This window comes from Carassius auratus, chromosome 12 (genome assembly GCF_003368295.1).
Source record: "Carassius auratus strain Wakin chromosome 12, ASM336829v1, whole genome shotgun sequence".
Classification (NCBI taxonomy): Eukaryota; Metazoa; Chordata; class Actinopteri; order Cypriniformes; family Cyprinidae; genus Carassius; species Carassius auratus.
Window position 1 is genome coordinate 20,625,215 of NC_039254.1, and position 13,384 is coordinate 20,638,598.

Consider the following 13,384-nt stretch of genomic DNA (forward strand, 5'->3'; position numbering starts at 1 on the left):
TGATGAATGTGGTCTTAATTTGCTTGTTAACGATTAAATATGGAAAAGATTGACACACAGAATATCCTATTGTCTTTTCGGATCTGCATTTGAAGCAGTCGTCACAAGCCGAGAATAACCAATCAGATACGCACTTTAGTGTCTACCCCGCCCCTTCGGCGTTTCCTACAACCGTCAGCGGTCGAGGTGCTAGTTTACCCCAGATAACAAACTGCTGAAGGGACCTTTCGCGGTAATAACAGCATAATATGAACTCAGGAATACTATCCGTAGTGTGACTTTTTTTTAAATAGAGGTTTGTTTAAAAAGAGTTTTGTTTTTAAGTTATTGTCGTGTAATTTTACTGGGCGGTTTCCTGTGCCGTCTTGTTCCTGTCTCTGTTAGCCGGCTAATCTCCACCGAGCGACAAAATGGCTGATTCAGACAAGTTAAACATAGATTCGATCATCCAGCGCCTTTTGGAGGGTAATAAACTTTATTCTTTCTTATTACAAACTGTTCCGTTTTATCATGTTAAATAGCGATTATGTGTATGAAAATGTATGCTTTTGTTTGTGTTCATTTCCTCATCTGCAATCGAACGTATATGTAGCGATGTAGTGTTGGGTGTAGGTACGTAACTAACCCTATAAATCCCAATCATTCGAATTCAAACCAATTCGAATGTTTATTACATGAAATCTGAACAATACTTTAGCGCATGCGCAGTGCGTCAGTCTTCTCGTTCGGAAACGGAGAACGCAACTAGGAAGATATCACCTGTGGTTTTGCCAAATTGTGAACCCTGACTATTACCTCTTCTTTAAGGATAATGCATGATTGACAAGTGGAGAAGGGAGAAATACCTCTGATAAAAATGCATAAACAACAGTTAAGATGATATAAAATGTAATCATCGTGCCATTGCCTGCATTCCACCGTGATGCTTCATTGTCCAACATTGCCAGTCCAACATTGCCACTACAAGCCTTTTAGTAAAAGTCTAGGGAAATAAAAGTATTTCTGTTCAAGCAATGTAAAAGCAATAGCCAAAAATACATTGTAAGGGTCCAAATTATAATTCTTTTCTTTTAAACCAGAAATTGTTAGGATATTAAGATCATGTTCCATGAAGATATTTTGTAAATTGCCTATTGTAAATATATACAAACTTCATTTTTTATTAGTAATATGCATTGCTAAAGACTTAATTTGGACAACTTTAAAGGCGATTTTATCAATATTTAGATTTTTTTTTTTTTTTTTTTTGCAACCTCTGATTCCAGATTTTCAAATAATTTTATGTCGGCCATATATTGTCCTACCTATCCTAACAAATCATACATCAATGGAAAGCTTATTTATACAGATTTCAGATGATGTATAAATCTAAAAAATACCCTTATTATTGGTTTTTGTGGTCCAGGGTCACACATTTAACTTTCTAAATATCTCTTGGGCAACTGTGACTTATTAGCTCTTCTCTCAAGTCGCACCTTTGGAAAATTCACACAGTGATTTTTGGCAAAGATGTCACATCACTGCAAGCTGTGGTTACCACAGAAACAGTCAGTGTCCTGAGATGCACCATTGTGACATATCCAATGAAATGGCTTCTTAAAAAATGTAGGAAGGGATTTCATGGTGTCTTCAGTTACACCTACAAGCACAACCCAGTCTGTACGTGTATATAAATGTATTATCTAGAGACAGACATGTAGCTGCCTGCAAAAGAATGGTTAAAGGTTGTGAAAGATTTGTGCAAACTAATTGCATGCAATTTGCTGACTTTATTTTATATAGGTTTTTTTAGGTTATGTGTGCTAGATGTGGAGAATTAGCCTAATGCTTTTACTCATTTATACAAGAATATTAATATTAATGGTTTTAAAATGAAGCACTGCAAAAATCTGAGTAAAAAAATGCCATGCTTGTTAAGTTAATCTAAATTTGCATTAGTATAGGCCTAGTGTTACATTACTTTTAATATTTTATTTAATTCTTTAATTATGTCTTAAAAGTGGATGAGAGAACTACTTAGGCCACTTAATGGCCTTGTTTGTCTGTTTTTGTTGTTTTTTTGTCATGCAAGAGCAGTGAGGTCCGAACACCGTTCTTAAAATTCATACAGATACGTACATAAATTCATAACACGCTTATCAATGCTTTTTTTCTGTCTCAATTTTCAGTAAAGGGCTCCAGACCTGGTAAAAACGTTCAGTTAACTGAACAAGAGATTCGTGGATTGTGTCTGAAATCTCGGGAAATCTTCCTTAGTCAGCCGATACTGCTGGAACTGGAGGCCCCTCTCAAGATTTGTGGTAAAGTTCTCATATCCATTATGTTCTGTATTATTTTTATTTTAAATAGGCTAGTTCTGACAGAGCTAGTTTAAAAAAGTAATACAAATAAATCTGTTCTATTTCTTTTTGCAGGTGATGTTCATGGTCAGTACTATGACCTGCTCAGGCTTTTTGAGTATGGAGGATATCCTCCAGAGAGTAACTACCTGTTTCTGGGAGACTATGTAGACAGAGGCAAGCAGTCACTGGAGACCATCTGCCTGCTGCTTGCCTACAAGGTCAAATATCCAGAGAACTTCTTTCTTCTCAGAGGAAACCATGAATGTGCCTCCATCAACAGGATATATGGATTTTATGATGAATGTGAGTATGCCTATATGGGGATGAATAGTATGAGCAAAAGCTTAGGTCATAGTCTGATGGTCTCACTTTGTGTGACTATTTATTAAGTCTATAAATTGTAATTAAATTGAAGCATTTATATCTTCTGTCTATTCAGTACGTTTACCATGTTAAATGGGTTGAGTGTGTGGGAGGAGGGGATACTATCTCATCAGTGTAGAGCAGATTGCGATCTAATGGTTTCAATGTCTCAGGGCTTCACAGTTCACAGTGAAACAGCAAACTCGATCTCTGCATGTGCTGTGAGTGCATGCATTAAGGAATGCAACTTGCAAACAGATTAAATGGTGAATAACCACAAGATTAAGAGATGATTTAGGATGCATTCACATTTTGCAGGTTTGGATCGATTAAAACAAACTCTTATATGAATTAATTTGAATGCTGCCACGTGAACCCTGGTGCGCACCAAACAAGTGGACCACAACTGCTGAAAAAGTGGTCTGCTCTGGTGTGGTTCGATTAAAATATGAATGCAGCACAGACCAAAGACATCTAAACAAACCAAAAACAGGATGTGCAGTCGTAACATTTAACCTTAAATAGGACAGAATGATCAAGTATGCTTGGTTCTACCTGTCATAGTGCGATGTTGTCCATTAAAGTTCAGTACAGGTGTTGGAACACGTCGTCATGCATCTTCATGTCTTCCACATTTTCTAAGCTCTTCATTTTCTAAGCTGAGTTGACAGCTAATAAATACCACAATGTACGCACCTACCAGGAGCACAATTAGCCATACGCATAGCATTGGTTTGTTGTTGTTGTTGTTGTTGTTGTTTTTTATATATATTTAGGTTCGATGTAAAAATTCCAGTGTGAATGCTAAGCAAACCAGGATTAAATGTGCAATTCGCTTTTTTGGTATAAACCAAATGAACCAAGCAAACTGAACTTTAAGGGTGAAGCATATGCCTGAATGAATGTTACCGTTTTGCAGTCTGATCATCATTTGTTTGTTTGTTTTGGGACAGGTAAAAGGCGGTATAACATTAAGCTTTGGAAGACATTCACAGACTGTTTCAATTGCTTACCAGTAGCTGCTATTGTGGATGAGAAGATTTTTTGTTGTCATGGAGGTAAGTCAAGTTTTTAGTAATGTCTTCTTTACAGACTGTTACATAATCATCAAATGCTTGTATGGAAGGAGTAATTTTGGAGAAGTGTAGCATTCTGATAATGATTACATATGTATGTATAATATTTTTATTAGAATTTACATTGTTGCAGAATTCCTAGAGCGCAGGGGCCTGAACCATGGTGGTGGCTGAACAAACTCAGGGTTACAGGATTAGTTTTGAGTTGACAGAACCAAACCAGTCCAATCCGGCTTTGTTGATACCATGAAGCTGATCATCAGCTTTTTCTGTAATCTCAGGCTTGATCCTGATTTAATTGAGCATGTGCACATGAAAGTGTGACATCATTAATGAACAGCCAATCACATGCCTTGAAACTGTGATTCACTTCCTTGTGAGAGTCAGTGTGATTTACTACCAAAGAATTTAAACACATTTACACAGCAAGACGAAACGATCTATCCTTGAAAGAGGAAGTAAAGGTTGTAAAGTTAGTTTTTATAGTTGATAATATTTATAGGTATAAAAACACTTTAAACTAAGCTCATGTAGTCATGTTTACAGCTATTGATTCTAAAACCTTATTTATATTGCATATTATCCGTATATTTAAAATGAAAGCTGAATAATTACTGTCAAACTAAGCTGGCTTGTGTAATGGATTTAAGGGTATAATAAGAATATAAATGATAAAAAAAATAATCCTCTCTTAAAATCAGATTATTTTATCTTTAAAAAAAAATTCTATTTAGTGTCCTTTAATTTGGAGTAAGAGACACTGGGGAAGTGGCTTTATTGCATCATAGATGTCACTTTGCTTGAAGCTGATTGGTCAAATTTTGATTTGAGATTTCTCAACCAGAACATAACCTGCCATGGAGCAGGTTAGCTGTGGAGCATAAGTTACTATGTCCCTGAACACTGCTAAAAACCAATCCTCTTTCATGATATATAAAACTAGTGGTCGACCAATATATCGCCTAGACTGACTTTTTTTTTTATTCATTGTCAAATGATTATAATTATTATTATAATTAAAATTATAGTCCCCCTGCTTTCCAACATATCGGCATCGACTATCAAAAAAACAATATCGGTCAACCACTTCCTTAAACCCAGAGCTGGAGCGACCTAAGATTAAACTTACCTTGCTAGCGAGCTGAAACAGCTTCATGGTACAGGCCCCTAGTTTGAAAGGTGGGTAAAGTTGAGTCATCATAACAAAAATAAGATTTTTTTTATTTGTCAAATAGAACCTAGCCGGAGCATACTGTTAAGGTCTGCAGTGTTGTAAAGCACACAATATCTTATTTTCCTGTAAAATGTGCATTTATTCCATGGGCATTTTTGTGAAATAGAGTCAGAGAATGGTACACGTGAGGTTCTTGATGTGTTTCTTAACTGCAGTTGAATGATCCTTTACTCAGGTCTTTCTCCGGACCTGCAATCTATGGAACAGATCCGCCGTGTGATGAGGCCCACAGATGTCCCTGACCAGGGTCTGCTGTGTGATCTGCTCTGGGCTGACCCAGATAAAGATGTCATGGGCTGGGGAGAGAATGACCGTGGTGTCTCTTTCACCTTTGGGTCTGATGTTGTGGCCAAGTTCCTCCACAAACATGACATGGACCTCATATGTAGAGCCCACCAGGTAAGTAATGAAGTTTATTGAATGTAGTGTCATCGCATTGCATGTATCTGTGTAGCCAAAAGCACCATATCTGCTTTGAAGAGCCGTTTTTTTTAGGGTTTTGGTTTGCTTGATAAGCTTTGATCGGTGTGTTTCGAGTTTTCATTTCTTCTTTTTGTTTGAGAAGGATGCATTATTTTTCATGCATCTTTATTTTTAACAGCGATGGGGGAGAAGATTTTCTGCAAGTGAACATTGCTTGATTGTATCATCCCAAAGAGGCACATCATCACTTTAACAGACTTTTAAAATTAAATGTTCCCTTTAAAATGAAACTTTTCAGTTACATTACATTACATTTAGTCATTTAGCAGATGCTTTTATCCAAAGCGACTTACAAATGAGGACAATCAAAATCAACAAAAGAGCAATGATATGCAGGTGCTACAACAAGTCTCAGTAAGCTTAATGCAGTGTAAATGCAATGAAGCATGATTTTTTTTTTTAACTTAGAATAGAGCAAGCTAGTGTTTTTTGTTAATTGTACAATAAATTTAAAAGGAAACAAATAGAAACAAATATTATTAGAGACAATATTAGAGCATTCACATTGTTAGTTTCTTTTTCCCTGTTAGTAAATAGTGGAAGTTAGTGACGTGACAGTCAGCCAAGTATTGTGACCCATACACAGAATGTGTGCTCTGCATTTAACCCATCCAAAGTGCACACACACACAGAGCAGTGAACACACACACTGTGAACACACACCTGGAGCAGTGGGCAGCCATTTATGCTGTGGCACCCAGGGAGCAGTTGGGGGTTTGATGCTCAAGGCTCAAGGGCGTGTTATTGCCGGCCCGAGATTCAAACGAACAACCCTAGGGTTAGGAGTCAAACTCTCTAACCACTAGGCCACGACTTTCCCCCCCAAAAAACATTTGTAACAGACACAAAATGAAAAAAGCAGCAGCCCCTCACGGACGACTGCCAAACACAAAGTAAAGTCCAGGCCTGGTCCTCTCTAGTTTTGCACTGTGGTCATGCATTAACATTTTACTCATGGCTCCCCGCCCCTCTTCGTGCAGTGTTCGTGCAGTGTATAAGGGGAAACGAGAGGCGATTATCCTCTCCTGACCGGCAATTGGTTGGTCGGATGGATTTCTGACATGTCAGAAATTTTGGTCGCCTCTTGTGAAGTATCGCACTATTGAAGCAGGGCTACGAACCGATTTTCCGTGTTTCCCTCACTGCGCATGCGCTAAACCATAAACGAAACCTTGGTGACATTGCGTGTAGTGTGAACTGAGGTGATGGAGGGAAAACTTGTGGAGTTATGGCAAAGAAAAATAAAAGAGGGAAGAAAATGCCTGCTTACCTCCAGTTCACGTTGCAAAATGGATAAACCATATTGGCCACGTCTTCCGAGCCACCTGTGCGTCTAGATACGCCAAAGCCTTTTTTTTGGGGGGGGGGGGATATTTCAGCGCACAGAATTGCACATATCACCAAAGCAGTGCGTTTATCCTGGGAATGCATGTTTATTCTGAAACAGCTACAAACATCCGGGTCCTGAGGGATCCTATGCGTTGATTCGGTTGATTCCCCACGTATAGTGTGAGCAGTCAAATCGCAACTCGATGATCGAACCATACAGTGAGCGCATAAAAATCGTGAGCTTTGGTTTTACATCACATGCGATCTACTCGTAGAGTGTAAGTTGGTACCTTGCCGAAATCGCACAGAAATCGCACTGTGTATGCCCACCAAATAAGGGTCAAATAAAGATGGAGGAGATTTTTTTTTTTTTTTTTGTCGATTCTTGAAGATGGAAGAAGGACTCGGCTGCTTGGATTGATTTGGGTAGGTCATTCCACCAGGAGGGAACATTTAATTTTAATAGTCTGTTAAAGTGATAATGTGCCTCTTTGGGATGGCACAATCAAGCAGTGTACACTTGCAGAATGCAAGCTTTTAGAGGGCACATAACTCTAAAGTAATGAATTTAGGTAAAGGGGTGCAAAGCCAGTGGTGGTTTTGTAGGTAAACATTAATACCTTGTATTTTAATGCGAGCAGCTATTGGTAGCCAGTCCAAATTGATGAACGGAGGTGTGAAGTGCATTCTTTTCTGCTCTTTAAAAATTAATCTTGCTGCTGCTTTCTGGATTAATTTTGTAAAGGTTTGATAGAACTGGCTGGAAGACCTGCCAAGAGAGCATTGCGATAGTCCAGCCTGGACAGAACAAGAGCTTGAACAAGGAGTTGTGCAGCATGTTCCCGAAAGAAAGGACCAGGATCTGCAGCACCGGGCAGTTTTATCCATGTGGTCGGAGAAAGTCAGCTGATCATCAATCATAACTCCAAAGTTTCTGGCTGTTTTCCAAGGAGTCATATACCTAAGTGGATGGTGAAATTGTGTTCAAACGATGGGTTTGATGGAACCACAATCAGTTCTGTCTTGGCAAGTTAAAGGTGATGGTGCTTCATCCAGCAAGAAATGTCTGTTATGGTGTGTTCACACCATACTGAATGCAATTGTTTGCACATTAATGCAACTCCTCTGGATGGTGCTGTGAACCCAGACATGTCAGCGTTTGGCTTTCCATCGTATTTGAGACTTTGTGACAACTAGCGATTTGTAGTTATCTCCACCATGGTTTATCACTGTTTTTATTTTTATTTTTGCGTGAGTGACACGGAAAACATTGTGACTAATCAAGAGTGAGTGAAACGATGCACATTCAATTTGCATATGCTGTGAACACATAGATAAGCTGAGATGCGAGCAGCTATCGTTGGATCATCGGGATGGAAGGAGAGGTAGAGTTGAACCAATTGCTTCACAAAATGATTTACTGTTTCGAAGCACTCGGAACGCTACATGCTGATGAAGATTGCATATTAGAAGAGTGAAAATGCAGTGAAAACTCAGCCCAGACATGGATGATAAATTCCTTCTACGAAGCAGTTGCACCCTCAGATGCTGACATGGAATTAAAGACTAATTTCATTGTGATGTATGCTCCCAATCGCTGGTTCAAAACCTGAGTCTCAAAGGTTTCTAAGCTTCACTAAGCAGCGCTTTAAAAGCTCATCACTAGAGATAGCAACATGGCATTTTTGTGCAGCATTTGTGACATAATCTTCTGCTCTCTGAACAGGTGGTAGAGGATGGCTATGAGTTCTTCGCTAAGAGGCAGTTAGTCACACTTTTCTCAGCTCCCAACTACTGTGGAGAGTTTGACAATGCAGGTGCTATGATGAGTGTTGATGAGACCCTGATGTGCTCATTTCAGGTTTGTATGTGCTCTTTTAGTATCTACTAGAGATGCCAGTTGCTCACCTTTGGGCAAAATTCAAAGCAAAGAGATTCCTACAGAAAAACAAATAAATTTAACTTGTTAACTGTCAGGCCGTCCCGTATACGGGACGCTTACATTTACTTGATTATATTACAATTAAATCACTTGAAAACTTAAAATCTCAAAATTCATCATTTTAAAATCAAACATTGCACTACCATGAAAATGGTACATCAAAATCATATTACAAAATGTTTTCAGTCATGAATTATAAACATTTTGTTTTGGATCATGCACTTTCAAGTCCATGTTAAACTAGAAACTGAATGGCATATTGCAATGTAAATGTGAGTTTATTTGTATAAAGAACTTGCCAAATGTCAAGATTGGGTTAAATATGTATAATCTCGATTTATTTACATGGGTAACAAAATATTAAATCTAAATATTCAGTGGATTTCTTAAGCCTTGCCTAATTTTACATTGTACCTGATGAATGGTATTTAAGGCTCTCTGTTTCTGTTAGATTCTGAAACCAGCGGAGAAGAAGATGATGTCGTATGGTGGTGCAGGAGGATTTGGGACTGGTAGACCTGTAACCCCTCCACGAAACGCAGCCAAGGGCGGCAAAGCAAAGAAATAACATCAGCTACTGCAATACATCCTCTCCATCATTCTACCTCTCCTTTACCTTCTCCACTTCCTCTTCAACTCCAAACACCAAATCAGTGCAGGGCTTTTTTTTTAGCGGTCGACAAGACAAGACTGCTGGGAATCTGAGCGGTCATGTGTGTGCTTGATTGAAATGCCCCTGTGGAGTGTTGGTTTTGAAACAAAGTTTGTATTTGTAGAAAATGGTTTTGTTGTGTGAGTTTGTGTGTGAGGGATTCTTTTTTTTCTCTCTCTCTCTCTGTCTCTTTTTTTTTTTTTCTTTTTTTGGTAACCGCGCACCTTTTACTGCGTTTTTAGATGTTCTGGTCGATTTCCTTCTAATATATCTTCATGTCTTCAGCCATAACATGATGATCCTTTTTAGGGCATTTATTGGACCTATGTGGTGCCCTTTTCTTCAGACCAAGCCTCAGGGTCCAGCTTTTGATCCCCGCTGTGGGGACGGACTTTTCCATTCCCCTTTAGCTCTAAAGCAATCTGAAAGGAGGTGATTGTGCTCTTGAACATGTGCAAATCACTGCCAGTCTCTTTAATGTGAAACTTTTTCCAAGTGCGTCTCTTGTTTACAGTAGTTATTTGACGGCATCCTGAAAATTTTTTCATAAATCTAAATTGGCGCATTCTTTGCTTCTTCAAACTGCACACTCAGGTTGAATTTAGCCTGGCCTGTGGAATTTTTTTCTTTGATTTAAAATCATGTATGGTGTGCAAAGAATTACCAAGTGTGAATGTCTGCAAAGTGGGTGCCATCGCTGTTTGTTTGCACAGAAAAGCACTGTTCCCCGGAATTTTTTTTTTTTTTTTTTTTTTGAGTGATTGTGGCTATGTGCTACTTTGTAAACTGCAAAGCTGACCTTTTTTTTCTGTTAAAATTACTTTCTTTTTTTTCTTTTTTTTAAGTAGTAATGAATTTATCCAATAAAGTTAGAATCTGGTGTATATTTGGTGTATATATATATTTTTTTTTATGTATAAATGTTTAATGTCTTCTAAGATGAATGTTATGCTTTGTCCAAATACCCACACTTGTGATCTTTGCACTTGATCACTCGACTACTTGTATTATGAATTTTCCTTTATTTGACCCAAGTGTTCAAGCGAGGATGAAGACCACAAGTGGTGTTTTCATTACCGGATGGGACACACTTTAATCAGAATCAGAAAGAGCTTTATTGCCAAGTATGCTTGCGCATACAAGGAATTAGTTTTAGTGACATAAGTTTCCAGTACACAGAGACACCAACATAGCCTGGTAATACCAGACTCTGCTACTTCACTTTGCTTCGTAGACAGAAGTACAGAAGCGAATGAAATTGAGCGGAAGTAGGAAGTCTGACGTAGTCAGGCTAACACCAACACACAGACAAAAAAAAAAAAAATCAAAATTGTAGGCAAATAAATAAGTGTATAAACAATTGTGCTATAAATGATAATGGAATAGGATTTAATAAGATGCAGGGATGTACTAGGATGGAGGGGTAACAAATAAATATAAGGATATTGCACTTTTTCTTTGCACAAGCAATAAGTGGGGAACATTTAACTGTTCATGAGGTAGATTGCCTGGGGGAAGAAACTGTTTTTGTGCCTTACTGTTCTGGTATTTGTGGCTCTGAGGCGCCGGCCAGATTAGACAGCTGCATATATGAAAATAAAACACCTAACCCTAAAAAAACTTCTAACAAAAGGTTTATCAGCTGTTTTTTGTAGTATTAGGTGTCCTTAATAACATACTAAAAGTTTACCAAAGTTTGACCACTAGAAAGGTGTAATTTTCAAGATGGCGTCCAAAATGGGCAGGGAGCCCTTAAAATATCCTAACTCCTTCATTATTTGACTTAGTCAAGTAATCTTGGTGTCTAACCCCATGTTTTCTGGGTCTTTGAATCCATTGGACTTGTCTAAATTGCACTGACATGATTACATACGGAATACATAATTTTGTGAGAATACTATAAGGTTTTATCATTGTTTGGGGTGAACCAGAGATGTAAACAATTTAGCCTATATCATGTAACTTATTTTGCTAAAACACAGACTTTACATTCGATGTAAAAGTTATTGCACCCAAAAGTAATCCCGAACAGAGGCCTGTGTGTGAAACCTCTAAAATGGTCACTCTTTTCAATTTTAATAAGGTAATTAATATGTAATGCATCCTTTATAGATGTTTTAGAGTATAAAGGTGGCATTATACTAAACCCAACAAACCTAAATTCACCATTTTCAGCTATTCAGAAGATGGTAGAATAGAATATTGAAATTTGATATTGCGTGACTCATTGTAATGTTGTTGGCAGCACAGTGTATGGTATACCATTTTGCTCAAACAAAATTCATCCTTGACAACTTAAAAGAAAAGTTCTTAATTTTTTGTAATTTAATTTTAAAAAAGTAAACTTTAGTTTTTTTGTTTTAATTCTGTTTGTTACGACTTATAGCTTAGGAAAATAAAAAATTCAGTATCTCAAAAAAATTGAATATTCCATTTTGAGCTTGATTAGTTTTATTAATTATTAGTATAAATACTGGGTACCTCCTGGGCTAGTTCAGAACATGCAACGACAATTATGGGAAAGACTACTGACTTGACTGTTGTCCAGAAGACAATCATCATAACCCTCCGCTAGGAGGTTAAGCCACAGAAGGTCATTGCTGAAAGGGCTGGCTGTTCACAAGAGTGCTGTATCAAAATATATTCATAGAAAGTTGACTAGAAGGAAAAGGTGTGGTAGGAAAAGGTGCATAAGCAACAGGGATGACTTCAGCCTTGGGAAGATTGTCAGGAAAAGCAGATTCAAGAACTTGGGAGAGCTTCACAAGGAGTGGGCTGAAGCCGGAGTCAGTGCATCAAGGTTCACCACACTCAGACATCTTCAAGAAAAGGGCTACAGCAGTCACATTCCTAAAACCAAGCCACTCCTGAACCAAAAAAAAAAAAAAAACATCAGAAGCATTTCACCTGGGATAAGAAGAAAAAGAACTGGACTGTTGCTCAGTGGTTCACAGTCCTCTTTTCAGATGAAAGTTAATTTTGCATTTCATTTGGAATTCAAGGTCTGGAGGAAGACTGGAGAGGGACGGAATCCAAAGTCCAGTGTGAAGTTTCTGAAGTCAATGATGATTTGAGTGCCGTGACGTCTGCTGGTGTTGGTTCATTATGTTTTATCAAGTCCAAAGTCAATGCAGCCATCTACCAGGAGATTTTGTAACACGTTATGCTTCCATATGCTGACAAGCTTAATGGAGATGCTGATTTAATTTTGCAGCAGGAATTTAGCACCTATGTCAGGGATCTAGGAGGGAGGACCCAATTTCATTGTGAGGTAATAAGGTTTTATTGACAAAACAGACTGATACAAGAGGGTAGTGAAGTGAACAATAGATAACACAACAGGACAACAGTTAACAGGAACAGCTAGGGGAGGCAGGTCAGGAACTCTGGGACAGGTCAGGAACTCGAACACAAAACTAGACAGGACAAAGCTCCACAAAAACACAAATTAAACTCAAGACAAGGAAAGATATAATGAACTAATAAAAGGTTAAGTAACAAGATAAGAAATTACCAGTTTAACCAACAAGAATCAAGACTAGAAAAGCCAAATAAATATTACAAATAAAAGCCAAAAGCAAGAACAAACAAATTACTAAAATAAGGAGCAAGACAAAAACATAGAACTACAAGGACTAGACAAGGGCACAAGACCAACCAGACAAGGAGACACGGGCGCGTATTCAGCCACATACAGAGACAGAGAGGGTGTGAATGACCATGAACCAGCAAACAAAAAAAGGTTAAGGGGCACTATAAATAAGGAGGAAAATACATTAGGGACAGTTGAGCACAATAAGACTGACCAGGCTGACGAGGGGGGTGTGGTAAACAGGAAACAAGGAGGAGGGGCTGAAGGAGCACATGGCATAGAAAACAATTAACAAAGCCATGTGCTGATACTAGACACAAGAAACAAAACATAAAACAAAGTGCAAAACCCTCACAACCTACCCACAGTGC

The 13,384-nt window shown here is 38.1% G+C and overlaps 1 protein-coding gene across 2 annotated transcripts; it reads left to right on the forward strand.

Moving 5' to 3' along the window:
- Positions 1-138: 138 nt before the first annotated feature.
- LOC113112115 (serine/threonine-protein phosphatase alpha-2 isoform-like) lies at positions 139-10,305 on the forward strand. Of its 2 annotated transcripts, XM_026277559.1 has the most exons (8): positions 139-232; positions 385-465; positions 2,169-2,300; positions 2,415-2,645; positions 3,659-3,763; positions 5,191-5,414; positions 8,554-8,688; positions 9,221-10,305. In XM_026277559.1, the coding sequence occupies exons 2-8, from the start codon at positions 411-413 to the stop codon at positions 9,335-9,337; spliced, it is 999 nt and encodes a 332-aa protein (XP_026133344.1). In that variant the 5' UTR covers positions 139-232; positions 385-410; the 3' UTR covers positions 9,338-10,305. The 2 variants fall into 2 exon arrangements, with proteins under 2 accessions (XP_026133344.1, XP_026133343.1); XM_026277558.1 differs by having other exon boundaries at positions 143-465.
- The last annotated feature ends 3,079 nt before the right edge of the window (positions 10,306-13,384 follow it).